Raw genomic sequence first — 12,545 nt, 5'->3', positions numbered from 1 at the left:
GGGGGGTCCGTTAACACATATTTAGGGTAAGAAAACATGAAAAGTAGTAATAAGTAAGTAAGTAAGTAATTTTCATAATAGGGGACCTTTAAAGAAAAATTAAGTGAAAAAAAATCTGTGTAAAAGAAGAATTCAGTGTAAAGTGTCTCTGAATCAAACATCATTGCATAATTGTTGTAAATGGTGCTTTGCGCCTGAGGGTAACAGTTAAACACTGTTCTTACAAAAGAAATGAGACCCAACTCCCTCTGGTATCTTTTGGACATTTACTTTTGGTCAGTCAGCAGAATGTTTCAGTGGCAGATGAGCCCCATCTTCTGGATATACAAGGGCCAAGGTTCAATTTATTCATCCATAAAAAAAACGTGGAAATGGCAGAAACATGGGGAATAAACACCAATCAAATATAAATAAAACAACGCAGAGATATTTTAGAGTGATAAAACTATCAAAAACCTCCCAAAAGAAAAGACAAACAACATCACATTAAAGCAAAATACAATTCCGGTTTGTCCTACTTACAGTACAGTACTGTAAGATAACATGCAGTATGTCTACCCTGGGCCATCAGCCCTGGTATACAAAGAAAAACACTACACAACAATACACATATTTGAATTAAATATGTTATATAATGGCTAAATATTAAATTAAGTTAACAATTTTACAGAATTGTGTGAAGTTATGTACTGCGCATCAATTCCTTATTGTAATAACTTCTGCAGTAGCACATGGCGAGGTACATAAATTATGAACTGATTGAAAAACACATATCCACATATCAAGCCAGCTGATTCCTGAACAAAACCATAAATTGATTGAGAGTCTGTGGGAAGTAAAAAGTAACAGATAAACACAAACCTCTGTGACTGAAACACTGATGTTGAAGCATGAAAAACTTTCGTCAACCATATCCATTCATAGTTTTACCTGAAATCAATCAATTATTTTTAAAATCAACTCATGTTTAGAAGATGGTGGTTGGATCAGGGGGTGATTGAATCAATTACTTGATTTAATCACTTTTCTGAACAGCAGAGATCCTGAGAGGAGCAGAGTTGTCGCCGCCGTCATTGAAGCAGGGACTGAAGAACGGGTGGAGTTTGTCGGCGAAAGTGCAGCCAGTGAAGGAGTAGATAACGTCTGCAGCGTTGACGTCATAAAAAGAGACCACACCCTCCTCGTAATCCGCAAACACGCCGACCTTCTGGGGACACGATCTACACGAGAGCAAGACGTCGGGGTCTGCGAGAGCGACGTACTCGTTTCCATTCCTCAGCTGCAGGGTCCAGTAGCCGTCCTCTGGGCTGGACTTGACCTGTCCTTTCCTGTTCGCCGACACACTGACCACTCCAAGGTCCCACTTGGTCTTCCCCTCAACCTCCACCTCAAAGTAGAACCGGCCCGAGGAGATGCTCTGCCTCCCCAGGACAATGACACAGTACGAAAATCTCTCCGGATTGTCCGGGAGAGTTTTCGCCTCTTCGCTGTGGTTCACTTGCTTCCCGTCGTCCGACAGGATGAGTTTGGGGTGCGCGGTGTTGGGATCGAGGGTCACATCCACAGCGTACTGCTGCACTCTCTTCAGTTCGGCCTCCAGCAGCGTCCTCGTCTCTTTGCTGAGCGTCTCCCAGAGGCGGCCCACGGCCCTGGCCACGGTCCCGTCGGACGACGGCCTGTGGAGGCTGACTTTCTCCCAGTCCGTCATGGCTGGAGAGGCGGTCACGGAAGAGAAGTTCTGGACGATGCTGAGGTGATCGTCAGAGCGTGAGAGCTGCTTGACCTCACCATTTCTCCTCACCAGCTCAGAGATCTCCCGGTCCAGCTCTTCGATGAGTCCCTCAGTATGATTTGCTGTAATCTCCTTTTTTCTTTTGATCTGGTCGATGAGTTCGGCCAGGCCTGTCTCAACAAGCTGTGTCAGGAGAGTGAAGACACACACGCCTTCTGCTATATCTTTGTCCGCAGCTTCCCTGCAGAGCTTTGCCAACCCCCGGAGCTCCTGTGCCTTCAGATGCCTCTCCTGGATCATGCGCTGGAATTTGGCCTCGGCCCTCCCCAGCTCAGTCTTCTTTCCCTCATATTCGTCTCTGAGGGGCACGACGTTGTGCGACTCGTGGTCCAGCACGTTACAGAGCCGACACACACACATCTGGTCAGTCTTGCAGAACAGCTCCATGAGCTCATCGTGCTGTGTGCACATTCGGCCCTCGAGGTTGTCCAACGGGTCGACGAGCTTGTGCCTCGTCAGGCCCGACACCGTCCGATGTCGCTCCAGGTGGGTCTCACAGTACGAGGCCAGGCACACCAGGCAGGACTTGAGAGCCTTCAGCTTGGTGCCGGGGCAGACGTCACAGGGGACCTCTCCCGCTCGGGTGACGTCCGAGGCTTTCTCCGCAGCCGACTGCCCCAGCTGGGCGACCATCTCGGCTATGACCGTATTGACATGCAGCTCAATTTTGGTGTCAAAAAGCCGTTTGCACAGGGCACACTGGCGTATTCTGTTGATTCTCCAGTTTTCCACGATGCACTTTTTGCAGAAGTTGTGTCCACACTGTAAGGTGACCGGAGCGGTTAACACGTCCAGGCAGATGGGGCACCGGAAGTGCTGCTCGGAGAGCAGACAGGTGACAGATGCTGCCATGCTGAAGGGAAAAGTTCATAATTGTTGAATACTACAAATGAAAAATCCCGTCCACACATGTCAATACTGCTTCAGAAAAATGTGTACTCACCTGTTCATATGACAGTGTTCTTGTTAATGCAGGAGGGACCAAGTTTCTGTTGTCCTGTAGAGAAGCAGAAACTAGCACTGACTGCAGCGCAGCTGTCGCTCTACTAGTGCTGGGGGGATGTGGTACCTCCCTTCAGTGTGACCCCACCTCTTTCTTGCGGCACAATGGGAAAACTCCTGAGGTCATCTGTCCGTTTCTAAAGGCACACAAGCAATCCCGTCAAGTGTTTGTGTTTGTGTGTGTTTGTGTGTCTGTGTGTGTGTGGAAAGCAGGTCTTGCTGAACAGTAGCTGTTCAGCAAGACTGACCAGATGCGTCAGTTGGCTCAGATCACAAACACACATCACACCATTGTACTGCCAAGAAGAACATGGAGGAGAAAAAGGCAAAGCCTGGTGGACAGAGGGTGAGCCTCACCACATGATTTAGAACCTATCGGACCATAGACCCAGGAGTTCCATAAGTCGATTGGAAGAAAATCCAATTCTGAATATATACCCCTTTAACTGCCTGCTCAACCGTTTGGTAGAGCATATTTTAAGCCAGTATATATTATTGAGAGTAGTATTGATCTTAACTCTATACCTGATTGAGCCATCCCCACCATTCGGCTGAGGGATGTTATGCTGAAACAATCCACCAGATTTCACTTTGACTTTAAATGGCATGCCTGTTCATCCCCAACACCAACCAGGAGTTCAGAGACAACAATATCACCGCAGACATTTGTGGAATTTTGAGTGTTAAACATATTTTTTGAACATGTGATACTGTCATAAGGCCTTAAAGAAAAGAATTTTGTCTTGATCATTGCCAGTAACTAATTACTCAGTAATATATGACTGATATATCATTACTTTTCCAAGTAACTAGTAGTGTAAGGGATTACAATTTCCGAAAAGTAATTATATTACAGTTACTGATTACCGCGTTATCCATTTAAGGGTCGCGGGGGGGGGGGGGGGGGGGGGGGGCTGGAGCCAATCCCAGCTAACATTGGGCAAGAGGCGGGGTTCACCCTGGAGGAAGTCGGAGAACCCGGAGAAGAACCCACGCACACACAGGGAGAGCATGCAAACTCCACACAGAAAGGCCCTGGTTGAACCGGGATTCAAACCCAGAACCTTTTTGCTAAGAGGCGAAAGTGCTATCCACCAAACCACCGTGCAGCCCTAGTTATGTTATGTTATTAATTACTTTTAAAATCAATTACTTTTTTAATAAGTAATAAGTAGCTTATTTCCCTTCCTGAGTAACTTGTCCAACACTGGTCTTGATACAACAAAAGAAGTCTCATGACGTTGAATAATTAAAAAAGTGAAAATTAAAAGTGCTCTCCCATTTGGCACTTTATGGTAAATGTAACAAAATAAAACTAATGTGATCAAAATGGACTATTTGCTATGAAATAAACACTTGCTCTCAATATGATACATTGGACATTTTATGGTATTATCTCATAAACATGTGTAAATAATGTCATCATAAGTGTGATTTTTCTTTTTGACCATTTCAAAGATGTTTTTCTCAGTAAATATCTAGAATAAATATGTGGAAATAGCTCACCTTGTGGTCCAGAACAAATGTACCATCGGTAGAGCTCCCTCCGTGACACAGAAAGAGCTGATGAAGAGAGTGCGCGGAGCTGGTGAATACAGGTCTGCCGAACAAGCAGTCAGGTCGCTGTGATCTCAGGGGTTTTTTGTATATGTACCAGATCACAGGAGTGTAATGTACCCGATCAAAGGCGCGTGTGCACTAGATCACAGGATAATGTATGGCTCTGATCCCCTACTCATCGGTGATAGGATATCAATAACGGACATTTATGGAGTTAGAATTTGGTCATTAATACGGCGCACAAAAAAAACGACTCACGAGCGATCTATATGATTTCACACGCGCCTATGTTAACCATCGCGCGCAGATTTAAATCCCTTGAGGCTCAAGAGGGTCTGCTCTCGCTCGCGGGAAAAGCAGCTCTGCTGCTCGAGGGTTATTTCTGCGCTCGCGCTGCACATCTTACACTCGCGCGAGAGGCAGCGCCGCTGCTCGCGCAGCGCTTTGTGAGCTCGCGGAGAAAGTGTCAAACACTTTGGGGGCGGAGCCTCTGGACTTTGACTGACGGCTCTTAGGGAGCCCGGAGTTGCCAAGTTGGTTTTTCACGTAGGTAGGATACTGTTGGCAAGGCGAGAGACAATGGCCGCATCGGCACTGTGATATCTTCGAATATCAATGATCAGCACTAATAATAACATCAATGATGTTATTATTAGTGCAATAATAACATCAATGATGTTATTATTAGTGACCTGTCAGTCAAAGTCCAGAGGCTCCGCCCCCAAAGTGTCAAAAACTTTCTCCTTGAGCGCACGAAGCGCTCGACGAGCAGCGGAGCGCGAGAGCAGACCCTCTTGAGCCTCAAGGGATTTAAATCTGCGCGCGATGGTTAATATATGTGCGTGTGAAACCATATAGATCGCTCGCGAGTCATTTTTTTGTGCGCTGTATATATGACCCAATTCTGTCTCCATACGCCACCACACCGACATTACGCACGGTGCCAGGCACTCTCGCACGTCTCTGTGGCGCAATTCGGTTAGCGCGTTCGGCTGTTAACCGAAAGGTTGGTGGTTCGAGCCCACCCAGGGACGGAGTGTGCTTATGTGTTTCATTATACAATTGTGTAATTATTACGGTTAGTCGTTTCGTTAATACAGTGCTGGGTCGTTTTGAACGCAGTCATCTTTGCTCTCAACGCCTGAATAAATCTTCAACATGTCAAGTCAGCACCTGCGATCTATGCACATACAGTAACACCAGCCCTCCTCCAAGCCGGTGATCATTCTGTCATGCGGAGTAGTTAAAAAAAACAACAACAAAGAAGAGCTTATTGTTTGCCCTCGATTGTGCACATCAGGTTGCTTGCTTTGCCCAAGCTGCTGGTGAATGATGAGCGAGATTATAACTTAAAAAACGACCCTTTATTTGGGGAAATCCACCATAATAAGTTACAAGTCATGCACAACTGCTGTTATCTCCGTGATTATTATTTTGTGCTGTGTGTACAAATGGCTTTTCAACGTGTGTATATGATGTTTGAGCTGTCATTAGTTTTCTTGTTTTATGTTTCAGTTGATATGATAGATATTTTTATACTGTCTTTTTATATATTTTTTTGATACAGATATGTGACCTGAAAACCGTATTATTGTTGGAATGCTGATTTTAACTGTCTGTGATTTGTATGTTTTTGTGAAAGCACTTTGTGAAGCTACTTCTGAAAGCTGCTATATAAATAAAAGTATTATTATTATTATTATTATTATTATTATTATTATTATTATGGGATAGAGAACCGAACCGGTCCGGCATATGTCTTATAATAAAACATTCATCATGTGTGAGACTGAGTGTTGTATGAAATCACCACCTTATTTTGTCTGCAATCAAAGCAAAGCATTAAAATCAATTAAAATGTAGATTGCGTGCCACGAATAACTGTTTAGCGTCTGAATACAATTGTTAAGCTCTACATTTAATTCGCCAAATTATTTATTGTTTTGTCAGACAATTTGATATGGTCTAACTAATCAATATCAATATCAGGCCATCACGACTCAAATTAATGAACTTTGCGAACTTATTAACAAGGAGACAAGTCATTTGAGGGCAATATAATATCTCATTGAAGTAAATCAAAGATGGGAAATAGTCACAAGTGATGTCAGCACAGGTGTAATAAACTAGAGGAGTCGACTGTGTTCATTAGCATCTCCTGAGGGTCCCGCTGTGCATGTCACATTTTTGGTGTCCGGAAATAAAGGCGGAGTGAGAGCTCTTCGCCAGTGTCTCCCCTCTCTCTCTCTCTCTCTAGCAATCAGACAGCCGTTGCCAGACGAACGAGGCAGGCAGAAACAACATGGACCCGAACACGACGATTCTGCGGGTCAAGAGGAAACGCGGCACCGACCCTGCGGACGCCCTGCTGCTGGCGTGCAAACGCATCCGACCGGAAACGTCCCAGGGCTCCGGCGAACCGGTACCCGAGCCCGATGAGGCCGACGTGGAGAACTCCGTCTTCAAACTCGTGGCGACCGTAGCGACACAGGTGAGAGGCCCGTTGCTACATGCGCCAGTGTTGGCTAACGTCAATGCAGCATTAGCCAGCGGTTCAACTTTAGCTAAATACACCTTCGTTAGCGCGTCGGTATGAACTTACGTTTTTTTCTAGTGAAACTGTCCGACGCACAATAAGCTTAACCGCCGCGGGTGGCGAGTTGACGTAGCAAAAACAGCGCGCGCCCACCATGCTAGCTGTTGTTAGCATAGCATTCAGCCTCGTCGACGGTTCGTTAGCCAACATTAGCAACGCGGCGGCCGCAAGTAGCGTTATCTCTGTGGCTCTAAGTGAGCTCGTGTAGTTTGCGTTGAACCGTGACCGTGACGTGATCGCGGGCCTTGGAAAATGATATGCGTCCATCCAGAATCCAAGCCGAGCCACGCAAACGCAATCGAACGAGACATTCGAGTCGCATCCACCCCGATAGCATCGACGACCACAACCCGTTAGGTCCTTTTTGTCCCCCTGGGGGTTTGTTTTGGGTTGTCGTCACCACAGGTGGATGTCTGCCTTAGTTCGAACACTGACGTGACGTGAGTGCTTCAGTATCTTCTGTGACATCATCCGGATTGTGTGTATGGGTGGCGAATATGTCTTTTGGATTGATATGTTCTGGTCGCACACCCCGAGTGCCATCCGACTCGAGGGGGACAATTTGGGATTCATGCTAATCGTCCTCAACCTCTTCTGCCGCCAGAATGCTCCCGTCCAGACGCAGGTGCGACAGGCCATGGCCAGGCCCCGCATAGCCCACGCACTGCGCCCCTCCGCCGCCAGCTCCCAGCGGATAACCGGCGACCTGCGGAGCACGAAGTGGAGCGCGCGCAGGGAGGAGCGCTACAGAATCCTCTCCAGCCATCGCACCGGGCTGCCGAGTGCGGCCGAGCAGCCAGCCCCCCGGACAGACGCCCCGGAGAGCGCGGCGCAGTCTGGGAAAGAGGAGGGCAAACGCTGGGGTCCCGGGGAAATCCAGGTGGTCGACCTGGTCCACGAAGACGTCGACGAGCAGGGGAAGTCTTCCGGCAAGGTGACGTGAGCGTTATTGTAGCCGACCACAGGTGGTGTGTGTGTGTGTGTGTGTGTGTGTGTGTGTGTGTGTGTGTGTGTGTGTGTGTGTGTGTGTGTGTGTGTGTGTGTGTGTGTGTGTGTGTGTGTGTGTGTGTGTGTGTGTGTGTCTGTGTGTGTGTGTGTGTGTGTGTGCGCGCGCGCGCATCTTTTGTCAGTAAAGAATTTGATTTTAGACATTTCCAGGTCTGGATAAGTATGGGGAAATGTTTGCGCTTCCACACTCAAGTCCAAACAGACGTGAATCCAAGCGGTCCGTCTCAGTTTCTCTAGTCTAGCGAAACCTTTTCCCACGGTCAGTGATAAACGTCGCCATGGCAACAAACAGACACACACACACACTGTACCTGCCACTGCCACTACTGTATCTACAGACCCCTAGTTCACATGGGACTGTGACAGGCGGAAGGACAAGTAGTTCCCATCAACGGGGTATCATTGAGATTAACCTGGAGATGGCTAGTTCCTTTTTATGGTTGTTGACAATGAAATACACATTTATCCCAAATTACTGAGTTTAAATATCAACTTTTAATATGACAATCAGTCCTGGAAAAGGTAACGTCAGAATTGGAAGTATCAATATTTCAATATCGATGCTAAGAAACTGACTTTGTGTGTATGACGTGCAACAATGTAGCATTTAAAAAAAAATTTTTTTTACATAATAATATTCATTCATACAATAACATTAATTAGGGATGTCCCAATCCTATATTCCATATCAGTATCGGGGCAATATTGGCCAAAATGACTGGATCGGATATTGGAATAAATGAGAAGTAAAATCCGATCCGATACATTACAATTAACAGACCAAATAAATGCCTATTTACGTATCTACTACCTTGAACGACATTCCGGCATCATATTTTTGTTAATTTATTATTTAATTAATGGTTTACAGTGCAATATGTTTTTTGCCTGTTTGAACGGTGCTGACCATAAAAAATTCTGCCAAAAGTTCTCTGAGAAATAAAACCGCAGTATTCCATAACTCAGTCATGTTGCTGGCTATGTGTGTCTTCCTTAAGGGGAGTTGATTATTTCTTTCACAGTTGAGATGGCTAGGTTAGGCAAAGTGCATCCTGAACAATGCATTATGAATATTTTATTTTATGAGTGGGAAAAATATTATATCAGATTAGTATCGGATAAGTATCGGCAGATACTCAGGGTTGCAGGATCGGTATCGGATCTGACACGAAAAGGTGGTATTGTCCTATCCCTAATATTTACTTTATAAACATCTAGCCATTTGTACTAGGATGTAAAATATTGGTCTAAAAAATCTACTGACGGGTCGGTAAATTTGAGGCTGGAAAAATTGGAATTTTGAAATGGGAAATGCGTAGGAACCCTGCGATACTTTGCAGCCACGAGCGGCAACTTGCCATGACATCATTCATTGGTGTGTGAACTGCTGTTTTGAAGCCGCCATCTTGGTTTCTTGCGACCAGAAGTAGCTGCATTTGGAGGATGTGTATTATATGCTGCCACGTGCCTCAAACACAGGCTCAGAAAGATTTATCTTGCATGTAAAATGATAACAATCTAATAAGATGAATTAATGAAGACTACAGTAGGAGCTTATCGGCGCTAATTTTAGTTTTTCATTGCAGGTTTCAGTTCCCATCCCTCGCATTAGCTGCCTTGATTAACCTGTTAAATATTACATAAAGCTTAGACATTTCTAATATGGCTATGGTGCGATACGCCTCGACAGTGATTCTCATTGAACCTCTCACTCGGTTTTCCCCCAGGCGTCCTCGGACCCGGAAGTGATCCTGTGCAACAACACAAAGTTGCTGCGCGAGCGCCTGAACATATCCGGACAGCGCCTGGACGCAGAGCAGCGCGAGCGGGACGAGGACGACTACGTCTACGACCTGTACTACCAGGAAACGGTCACACCGGGGTGGATCCAGGACATCCTGTCTGTCAGGGCCTACGCCGATGAGGGAGAACTGGTGTGTGTTGGATGGATGCACGGACAGATGAATGAATGCTGAAATCGGAGTGAGTGAATGAAGACATGGGTTAATTACAGAGTAGACATGGGGGGGACCAGGGGTCTGAGCTCACACCTGTTCATGTTCTTCTTGTGAAATTTGTATTTGGGTGAATCGCAAAGCGTCGGACCACATCACAGGCCTTTCCTGAAAATGTTGTTGCCACGTTTTGGCTTATATTTATATATTTTATCAATTTTAAGCTGTGGCCCTTAATCTAACTCTACTACAGTACTATTGTGAACTTGTTTGTCCACATGTTGCCCTTCTGATGTGGCAGATGAGGCCACTATCTGGAAATGAATTTGGTTAGTTTTATGCATCTCGATATCATCCCCCAAGTATATAGAAAGAACCACTGAAAAATGGGTTTTTGCTGACTTATTATTGTGGCATGAAAATAATTGCCAACACATGTCTTAAATATTTAAGACTTCTTTTTTAAAAAGGACTCAAACTTCAAATAACACTGACCATATTTCGTTAACAACTTCTCTCATTACACTTAAAAATACTAAAATGAATCAACAAAAAAGTCAGGCTTTCAGATGACGTGGCCATTCTCCACCCTAGGTGCCCGACCTCATCGTTCACGAAGAGGAGGTGTACGAGGACGAGGACGATGAAAACGAGGAGGCCAACTGGAGGAACGACTACCCCGACGAAGGAAGCGACGCCGACAGCGACCGGGAGGAGCGCTATGGCGGTGTGTGTTCATTAAGAGGGGAGATGGAGAGAAAATTGTCTCATAAAGGTCACAAATGTGTATCACATGAAATACAAGCGAAATATAATGGAGTAATGGAGGGGCGACGAGCTGTTCGGTCTATTCCTAAACGTCTTTCCCCACTTTGAAATTACACATAAACCGAAAGCCCGTATGGCCCAGTGTTCCACCAACACTTACACGCAGCACACGTTTGTGAATCTTTTTGGGTTTGCCCCTGTGGAAAAACTGTCTGAAAAGTCAACACGCGCGAGTTAACGGATTCGTACGTATGAGGAGATCCGTGCACACGCATTTAACAATCTGTAAGTGAATACAAACAAGGTCACAGGTTTTTAGACATTTGTACTTACAGGAATCTGTTGGAAAGCAAACATTATTACATCTGTAAAGTTACGTGTGCACATATGTCTTTGTATTTGTGTGTGGATTTGAACACGCATTTCGGAGTACCCAAAGCTACGCACAAATCATTGTACCCATTTGTAACTCTTATCTTTCGCTTGTAGATCATTTGAAACACATTTGTGACCTTTATGAGACTATTTTCTCTCCATACATTAATGCTCTTCAAGCACATTGTAGTCAGAAGCTACGTTATTTGGTTAATGCAAAGTAGATGGATGGATAAGCAAACATGCGTTATTGTTCCCAGACCGGGAAATTCTATATGCTATAGGTGTATTGTTTGCTTGTGCATTTCCCTCGGTACTCAGCCAAGTCCCTTCCTCTCACTCATTTTCCGCCTCATGTCCTGCAGGCTACTGGGAGGAGGAGCACTCCTACAGCCGGAGGAGCTGGGAGCACTACCAGAGGGAAGTGCTGCACGAGCTGGGCCACCACGATGAAGAGCAGCAGCAGCAGCAGCAGCAGCAGCAGCAGCAGCAGGAGGAGGAGGAGGAGGACGACGGCGACAAATACAATTCCGATTGATCTAACCCTTCACCCCCCCGTTCTGTCAGTGGATCTTCCCAGTTCACCCCCCCCCCCCTCCTCACAGATAACACCATACCCCATAGACATCTGTGTAGGTGAGAGTGGAGTAAAAACAGCTGATTGAATGGCACATTATACGGAAACATGCCCGCAAACCAATGTCCTTCAAGAAAAAATTTATAATTCACGTGTAGCACTCATCAGATTTTATTAGTAAATTCCTGATTTCAAGTTTTAAATAAAGAAATCGTACCCTATATTTTCCAAAAGTTAAGTTTCACGTGCCAAAGAATTATAAAGCCGCTTAGGTTCTAAACGTCTAAAATGCAAATTGCGTACATTCCATAAATCCGACACCCGACAGTGTGAAATCATTTCTTTTCTACACAGATTGCGAAGGGGGTAAGCTGTTTCCAGAAAAGATCCGGTGTCTTTAATTGTTTTGTTTTTTTTAAACTGGTGGAGTGAACTTGTGTGTGGGTGTTTGTTCAAAGTGGGTGGGTGTGTGTGTGTGTGTGTGTGTGTTAGAAATGTTGCACATTAGTGTGAAATGCCTCGTATGCTTTGTGCCGTTAACAATTCTGTGAGAGAGACCTCTCGGGTCGCGCGTGGTTGGAATTTAGGGTGTTTGCATTTTTTTCTTTTGCATGGTAGCGTGTGTACGTATAATTGTGCGTGTTAGATTTTGTTTTTGCATAATGTGGAGGCGTGGTGCATCATTTTTTTGTGGGTGTGTGAGTTTGGTTTATGATCCCTCCCCCTTTGAATTTCACATTGTTTCTCTTGGATACTTGTCGAATTGAATTTTTTGTAAATATGTAGATGTGTATAAAAGGAAAGCTTTCAAAATAAACCTAAAACAATGTCTGTGTCAATTCTTTTTTCCCCTGCGCGACAGACAAACCGGGTCACTGTAAGAATTCACTGGTGGAAAGAATCTAGTTAAAA

General features: G+C 45.2%; 2 protein-coding genes and 1 non-coding gene across 3 annotated transcripts; 2 read left to right on the top strand and 1 right to left on the bottom strand.

Annotated features, from left to right (window-relative positions):
* Window positions 1-252: 252 nt before the first annotated feature.
* LOC118302779 (E3 ubiquitin-protein ligase TRIM39-like) lies at window positions 253-4,817 on the bottom strand. The gene is made up of 3 exons (XM_035629211.2): window positions 4,301-4,817; window positions 2,736-2,931; window positions 253-2,645 (listed from the first exon to the last, which is right to left on the bottom strand). The coding sequence occupies exons 2-3, from the start codon at window positions 2,741-2,743 to the stop codon at window positions 1,016-1,018; spliced, it is 1,638 nt and encodes a 545-aa protein (XP_035485104.2). The 5' UTR covers window positions 2,744-2,931; window positions 4,301-4,817; the 3' UTR covers window positions 253-1,015.
* A 496-nt stretch (window positions 4,818-5,313) lies between these two features.
* Window positions 5,314-5,388, top strand: trnan-guu. The gene has a single exon. It is a non-coding gene; the product is annotated as a tRNA-Asn (tRNA).
* Window positions 5,389-6,564: 1,176 nt separating this feature from the next.
* slc7a6os (solute carrier family 7 member 6 opposite strand) lies at window positions 6,565-12,462 on the top strand. The gene is made up of 5 exons (XM_035629221.2): window positions 6,565-6,845; window positions 7,555-7,884; window positions 9,686-9,892; window positions 10,508-10,640; window positions 11,422-12,462. Exons 1-5 carry the CDS (start codon window positions 6,657-6,659, stop codon window positions 11,592-11,594), a joined length of 1,032 nt encoding a protein of 343 aa, XP_035485114.2. The 5' UTR covers window positions 6,565-6,656; the 3' UTR covers window positions 11,595-12,462.
* The last annotated feature ends 83 nt before the right edge of the window (window positions 12,463-12,545 follow it).

This window comes from Scophthalmus maximus, chromosome 4, assembly GCF_022379125.1.
Source record: "Scophthalmus maximus strain ysfricsl-2021 chromosome 4, ASM2237912v1, whole genome shotgun sequence".
NCBI classification, from domain to species: Eukaryota; Metazoa; Chordata; class Actinopteri; order Pleuronectiformes; family Scophthalmidae; genus Scophthalmus; species Scophthalmus maximus.
Note: the sequence above shows the minus strand (reverse complement) of the source record. Positions and strands in the feature narration are given on the sequence as shown.

What these genes read in the sequence shown, in the direction of transcription:
- slc7a6os (XM_035629221.2), top strand. Translation starts at nt 6,657, where the DNA reads ATGGACCCGAACACGACGATTCTGCGGGTCAAGAGGAAACGCGGCACC. An exon ending in AGGGGAAGTCTTCCGGCAAG is followed by an intron (nt 7,885 to 9,685) that starts GTGACGTGAGCG and finishes GTTTTCCCCCAG; the next exon opens with GCGTCCTCGGACCCGGAAGT. An exon ending in ACGCCGATGAGGGAGAACTG is followed by an intron (nt 9,893 to 10,507) that starts GTGTGTGTTGGA and finishes TCTCCACCCTAG; the next exon opens with GTGCCCGACCTCATCGTTCA.